Source organism: Pinus tabuliformis, chromosome 5_2 (genome assembly GCF_031772625.1).
Source record: "Pinus tabuliformis cultivar Carrire ecotype Pingquan chromosome 5_2, CPIR1, whole genome shotgun sequence".
Taxonomy (NCBI): domain Eukaryota; kingdom Viridiplantae; phylum Streptophyta; class Pinopsida; order Pinales; family Pinaceae; genus Pinus; species Pinus tabuliformis.
In genome coordinates this window covers 117,732,766-117,739,893 of record NC_142306.1, presented here as the reverse complement: position 1 = coordinate 117,739,893, position 7,128 = coordinate 117,732,766, and the positions used below count along the sequence as shown (strand labels likewise).

Below are 7,128 nucleotides of genomic sequence, written 5' to 3'. Positions count from 1 at the left end.
TCATTTGCTGCTGAAATCAATATAGAATGCCTAGCCATTAGAGTAGGGCCCAAAGACGTAGCCCAAGAGGGGTGAACTTTGTTATCACTTGCTGGTTTCTTCTCTTCATGTTTATCATATTGAGTTGCATATGAATTGTTTCACTTTTAAGTTCATGTGAAAACTTAACTCATCATCTTTGAAGAGGTTGCAAATTAATTTTACCTTTAAAGACCCATTTTGTTATACTTGTAAAGTGTCAGAGGACGATTGAAGTTTTTCTTCCATTTTAAGATCATCACCACTACTTCTTTTTCCAAGAATGTAAGGGAGACACCTTGCTAAAGTATAAGAGTGATGGCTTAACCCTAAGGATTAGTTTTTTCTACTATTAATAACTTAAATTAGGTGAATATATCAATGTAAAATATGTATAGGAGTAATAAAGAAATCTCTTCGGATGTTCTTACCTTTCCTCACTTACTGTTTCATAACCCTTATAAGTGTTCATGTCTACTAACTACAAAAGTAAAAATCTTTACAATGTGTACCACACCATGGTATATCTACCTCATGGTGACCATTATAACAAAAAATAAAAATACCCATGCATAATTTAAATAATTATAAGTTTTTTCAAATAGATAAATTAAGATGTCACAATGATCGTGTAGTAAAAGCACTCGAAACCACCCAAAGTTGGGCCTCAACTGACCCCTAATTCTTTAAATATTTAAAGACAAAATGCTTCAATACACAAGTCATAATGTACTAACTAAAGAATCCAAGATAATAATGCTTACTCAATCGCTAAGATGATGACATGACAATGCTAACATGTTGGTGAAACCCACTTATTGAATGCAACATACCTCAACATCAATTGCTTAACTCAATTAATGCACACTCTTTCTAACATCTATAACATGCATTCTTTTTTTGATATATCTAACTTCCACTTCTCATGACATAGCTAATATATCTAACTTCTACTTATTATTTTTTTCTTTTTCTTCTTCCATGTAGTTATCTTGGGCCAACGCATTTGAAGGGGTCAACCAACTGGCTTGAATATCAAAGCCTAACCCTGATGGACCCAAAGAGAATTGAACCCACACCTCATAATAAAGGGCCAAAGACTTAGTGGGGGGCTTCAACCAACTAACTCCCCATGAGAACCAACTTCCACTTCTCGTAACATCATGGACCCAAAGAGAATTGAATCCACACCTCATAATAAAGGGCCAAAGACTTAGTGGGGGGCTTCAACCAACTAAACTCCCCATAAAAACCAACTTCCACTTCTCGTAACATCACTAACACAAACACACCTTATTTCATTTAGGACATTCAAGAAATTACAATGAACAACATTCTACTAAATAAATGAATAATATTTTAATGAATAAAATAATTATTCCTTGAAACATATTTAGGTTCATCCTAACCCCAACCAACGAAAAAATGAAATAAAAACTAAAAATTACCAACTCATATTTTAACCACTTCCATTCGTTGTTTCTTCTCCACCCGTGAATGCCACTGTTTTCAAATGAGCTTTCCTTCTCCACCAAGTTGGCCCTACCCTCAAACCAATTAGTTCCACCTTACAGCCACTCTCCACGCAAGTCGCATCGAGCCCACATATCCCTTAATAATCTCGTGCCACTAACACTTAGCCTAAAGTGCATCCAAGTGTCAACTTGAATGTCGACTCAGCATTAACCTCTACAACTACACGATTAACACGTGGCATATCCATTTCGACGAGTGTTTATCTCACACGTGGCACCATCGCCATATCAAAAAATATTGCCACATGGACGGATCACAAAGGGGCATATGCAACGAGTTTGAAATATTGGAAAACCCCAACTAAAATAAAATGCTTTCTTTTATCGTTTTACCGAATCAAAACACAAACCTGTCTTGGAAGGCTACAATAGCCGCGGCACGAGGCTCGGGATAGCTTGGGTTATGTTAGCTGCACCAACAACAAACTATGCGACCTCAGGGTTTTGCCATAAAATGAAATTCAGAAAGAGATTGAAGCTCTGAATATTCTTGCAGATTCGATTGCGATTATAGTCAAGCATCTGATACATTATGGTCGATACACAGTAAAACTTGTTCATGCTTCCGCAAGGGTCTTTCTGAGCTCCGTTTGGGTTGTGTTTGCTTAGCGATCGAGTTCCAGGAAGCCTTTGGATCGATGCAGGCTAGGGTTTGAAAAACAATTCCGTGCATTATTCTATGGCCTTGCATTTTGTGGACTGAACGTAGAATTGCACGGTTTACGGCGGCTCGGCTCGGGTTTCATCAGGGTAAGGCTTCTTTATTGGATAAAAACGATTTTGAGCTTAAATTTATTTTGCTCTTTGCGGTCGATGAAGCCATTTCTGCATTTGATCTCAGCTATATTTTATTTGGTGCAACCTTTAGTCCCGTAGTGGCATTGAACTTTGCAATAAGAGATGCGGGGTTAAGATCTTGTGAAGCGCGCAACCGGACTGTTATTTATCGTGATGAGCAGCAAAAGTCGCATTGTATGGTGATTGTTATTGGAAGAATAATAGATTGTAATAAAAATCTAAAAGCCGCTTTATTTATTTGATTTTGCTCAATACCTTTATTTCTCTAATTTATCATTTTCGGTTCAGAAACTTTGTTTTATCTCTTTGCTTATAGTCCGTTCTTTTGCCCATTTTTGTAAGGTTGTTTTGTGATAGTTATGGCAAACAGTTTTTAATTATCATCTTGAGAGTCGTTTTTCGTCCATTTCATCAAAACCGTTTATGTAGTTAAGAATTCTAGGATTCTAAGGTTGAACAAGTACTCGATCATAGGAATATTGTAGCAAACTGAAGAATCGGTTCCGAATAATGGTTGTAGTGGTAAAGATATCTTGGACCATGCGGTCTCAGTTGTTTTTCGTTTGAAATTTGCATTTATTGTTAGATCTAAAAGCTTGTTTCAGTAGAACTGTCTCGTATGGTTACTGTAGCCAATTAACTTTGCCAGAATGGGTTTTATTTTTATTTTTAATCTTTGACTTCGCAAGCTCAAAGATTTGAAATAAAGTTTTAAATATAGTCGCTGAGAAAAACAACCATACTTTTGTTGCTGTACTTGTTTAATTTATAAAATTACTGAACACTATAAAAGGTAAACCTTGCTGATAAGGGCTTGATATGTATTTTTGTAGAAGTAAACAATGGCAGACGGTAAGAAACCAAATGACAAATCTGGCGGCAAGGATGACGGTAAGAAGGATGCTGTAGTTGCAACAAGTGCAGGCTTTGTTGTCTTCACTGGGATAGCTTTGAGCCTCTTCAAGGCCCTGTGGCCGAAAAAACCTGTAGAAGAATCGTTTATTTCCGAGGAGGGTGTCTCAGTCAGTTCTACCGAGAATACCTTTGAAGACCTGAAGGTAGATACAGAGGTGACACCATAGATGTTTATTGCTTTCCAATTATTTGAATGCAAATTCGTCTCGCAACACTCTTGGATGTCTTGCTTTAGATCCTGATTTAAAAAAAATTGTAATTGGAATTTGAACAGGAGAAAGCCAGTGAAGTGCCAAAAGCAGCAAATGGTGTTGCCTATGATGTCGGTAAGAAGTTTCAGAAAGGGGGTGGAAAGAAGAAATCAAGCCAAACTATTGAGATATATAAAGGAGACACTCTGTGGGGACTATCTCGAAAGTATGGGGTAGGTTGCTATCAGTTAAATCTCTGCATATATCAAGTTCAATAAATATTAATGCTGCTTATACTTGGTGAGTAAAATGATGGTTTTTCTGTGATATTAATGTCAAGAGGCTCCCCCTTCATTACACACGAAAAGTTTGAACACGTTATCGCCTTTACTGTAGCTTTGCTAATTTCTCTAATGATGGCTTTGCTAATTTGCTCATATTTCTTACTTTTTCGAGATTTCTTACTTTCACACCTGATACAAGCTTGTGATTATGACTAGAAGATATTACATACATACCAAGTTTGCCTCAATATGCTAAACCTTTTTGATTCAATGTTCTGTCTAATCTATACTTGAAACTTTGGCCATAATTTACCAGAGAGGTTCTTTATCAAAACATCCATATGCCAATCTACTGTAAAACATTGTTGTGTGCATTTCGCTGTGAACTATGCATGCCACCACAGGGTAGAATGTTGTTCATAGTATAATTCGCATATAGTTCCCTCTTATAATGTTCCCCCCGTTAACTTATATGGGGTAATCTATTCAAGAATTCGTTTTTCTGCTGAAATGAATAGTGTACTGGTGCTTGCTTGTTGTCTGTTGAGTGACGACATCTTCAAGGCTTTTTTGCTTCTGCCTTTACATAGAGTAGATATGCATGTACAAGAGTGTTGATGTTGTTGGGTTCCTGACATGGTTCAATGCGTGATAGGCGTACACACATTCTTGCTTCATATTCAAGGTCGAGTTGGAATTGACAACAACCACTGCCTAATTCATCCTTAGTGATTCGTTGACCATACTCTTTAATGCTACATTCTGTATGTAAAGTTAAATTAGTACTGAAGCAAGCAATGTTGGAGGTTTTGTAATGTGTATGCCATGACAAGGCTTTCATGCATCATATTAGAGTAATTTTTGTCTGAAGTAGCCCTCTTTGGTTGGCATATAAAATGGGATGATTGAGGGTACCTTTTGCTTTGTTGAGCTAAGATTGTTGTAATTGTTGCATAACACACATCAATAAGAATGCGAAAATTTATGGTTATGGTTGCATGGCAGATATCAATAAAAATGTGAAACTTTTTTGAGTCTTGACCAATGTGGGAAATATAGGATCAGAGACTTCAGAAGTTCCCTTCCAATAGATTGAATGATTTTTGACAGTTTTTGTCCTATTTTAATTCAATGTCCTTCCCAAATTAATCCTTATAAATGCATAGCAATATCCAAATATTTTCAAGTGAACTTTAAAGAAGACCCATTACATTTCTAAATTGTTTTGATTGTGAATCATTATCTGTTTGAGATTCGAAAACACTTTCTTTTGTTCATATTGACCATCTCACCTCCTTTGCTACGGGGTCAATTATTACGAATAGGCTCAATGTTATCAGAAAAACATGAGGGGGAATTTGGCATCTGTAGAAATGCCTGTTAACTATTCGAAAGCAACCACACGAGGTACACAAGTCCAAATTAGGGTCAGTAATAACGTAGAGTGTAGTCCTTGTTATAATACCTTAGGGACATTTTTTTTTGTTTGCTTCTATGATGTCGCTAACTTTGCATATCAAGTTTATCAACGCTTTGCATATAAAATTTGAACTATTCTTCAAGATATCAAGGAATTCGATGCTATATTGGGAGAATTAACGTCCACATAGGGATCAAGATGGATTGCTTGGAACCCATAATTATGGTTAAAAGTGCGGCAGGATATGAAATGGACAGCTGTGAACTACAAGATGGAGCAACAATTTTATAAAAATAGACCTGCTATCAACCAATTGCATTGACAAACTGCGTTTAATTAACAAGTGCCAAAATGAATTGCATTAAAAGGTTTGTTTTAATAAATAATGAGGCAATCAAATTTTTTTAGTTGAGAACTGATCGAATAAATTGTTGGCAAAGATCCAATTTTATGAAAACCTGGAAATTATAATGGAATTTGTAAATAGTTTGATCTTGCATAAGTTCTCAACATATCATTTTTGTGGTTGTTTCCTCCACCCTGTTGCCCTCAAAAGTATGTGTCTGTTACCGTTGCCATCTCGTATGTTAACCAATTCATGACATCGTATTTATTGACTCTGAAATTTTTGGCATGAATGCAGGTTTCAGTTGAAGCAATCAAAGCTGCAAATGGGTTTACAGATGATACCATCTATGCTGGAGAGAAACTTATACTACCCTGATGGGCTTATTGGTTGTGCTTGACATTACCAATTTTATGACTTTTCAGTTTCTCTTTTGTAGTTGTGAGGCCTGTCAGCTTGAGATTTAGAGTGAATAAAGTGTCCATCACTATCAGCGCATAGCTTGTTGAAACATTAAAATCAGTTTTGAAGGCTATTTCATGTGTATTGCTTCTCCTTGCAGATTGCTATTTTCATCATGACCCAGACATGTTCATTTTTGAGTCTTCGAGTTTCTTCTTAAAATCAATTGTTAGATTTTCAAGTTTGACTTATTTGGTTGACATTGCATCGCTTGTTCTGGAATATATGTAGTACAATTCAAGTGAGTTATATTTTACTTTGCATACTCTTGAAAATGAGATGTTCAACACATGTAAGATGGCCCTTTTGGGAAGATAGCTGTTTACATATCTTCCTAATCAACGGAAATCTGAACAAACATGGAAATATGCCATTTTTTACATGCAATAGTTGCCGGGGACTTGTAAATCTAAATGATCAGGTTTATTCTGTTCTCAGCTGTCATATATTCTTACCTCTAGTTATCCAGTTTTTCTCTTGATTGTGAAGAGCAACTCACTTCCTTCTTCCTTGTTTGTTGTATATGACTGACTTTCCAGTCTTATAATTTCGCTTTCTATCGGCTAATGGTCGCCTGTATGTCTACGTCGAAGCAAAGTTTCTAAAAGTCTGAATGCATTCAACATTTATTGGCATTGTAAGATCTTGCATTCCACACTCTGATCAAGTCCTGGAGTATTTTCTTGAAAGCTATTGAACTCTGTTTGTTGGACATGTGTTCAGGTTTAAAACCATAAATATAAAATGGGTAAAGTTTTAAGCAATAGGGGATGTCTGCAGTATAATTTGATTGAGTCTTGGACGTGTTCATGGGTAAATATTAAATAGGTAACGTTTTAGCAATTGGGGGCCTTCCACAGTCCAACATTTGAGATATCATTTTTGGGATTATTTACATAAGGTTAGTCATTAAGCATGACCTATGTCTCATAGAGTGTTTGTCTGTCGGAATGGCCAATTTTTCATGATATTGAATAGCTCTTTTGCACTCATTGCATTGGGTGACGTTCACAAGGGTAAAGAAATGGGTTTGAAACAAGCAGAGTGAATTGCATGGCATCAATCATCACCTTTTGGGTTTGCACATGGTAACAAGGAATTCTTGGGAGGTCACCTCATCCCAAGACTCCTCTTGCTCAAACATTCTTAACTGTGGAGC

At 36.3% G+C, this 7,128-nt stretch overlaps 1 protein-coding gene across 3 annotated transcripts; it reads left to right on the top strand.

Moving 5' to 3' along the window:
• Positions 1 to 1,927: 1,927 nt before the first annotated feature.
• On the top strand, positions 1,928 to 6,225 carry LOC149157776 (uncharacterized). 3 transcript variants are annotated; one of them, XM_089436005.1, is made up of 4 exons: positions 1,928 to 2,303; positions 3,185 to 3,421; positions 3,541 to 3,690; positions 5,805 to 6,225. In XM_089436005.1, the coding sequence occupies exons 2-4, from the start codon at positions 3,194 to 3,196 to the stop codon at positions 5,883 to 5,885; spliced, it is 459 nt and encodes a 152-aa protein (XP_089292131.1). In that variant the 5' UTR covers positions 1,928 to 2,303; positions 3,185 to 3,193; the 3' UTR covers positions 5,886 to 6,225. The 3 variants fall into 3 exon arrangements, with proteins under 3 accessions (XP_089292131.1, XP_089292133.1, XP_089292132.1); XM_089436007.1 differs by having other exon boundaries at positions 1,952 to 2,303; positions 3,185 to 3,409; XM_089436006.1 differs by lacking the exon at positions 1,928 to 2,303 and adding an exon at positions 2,390 to 2,525.
• The last annotated feature ends 903 nt before the right edge of the window (positions 6,226 to 7,128 follow it).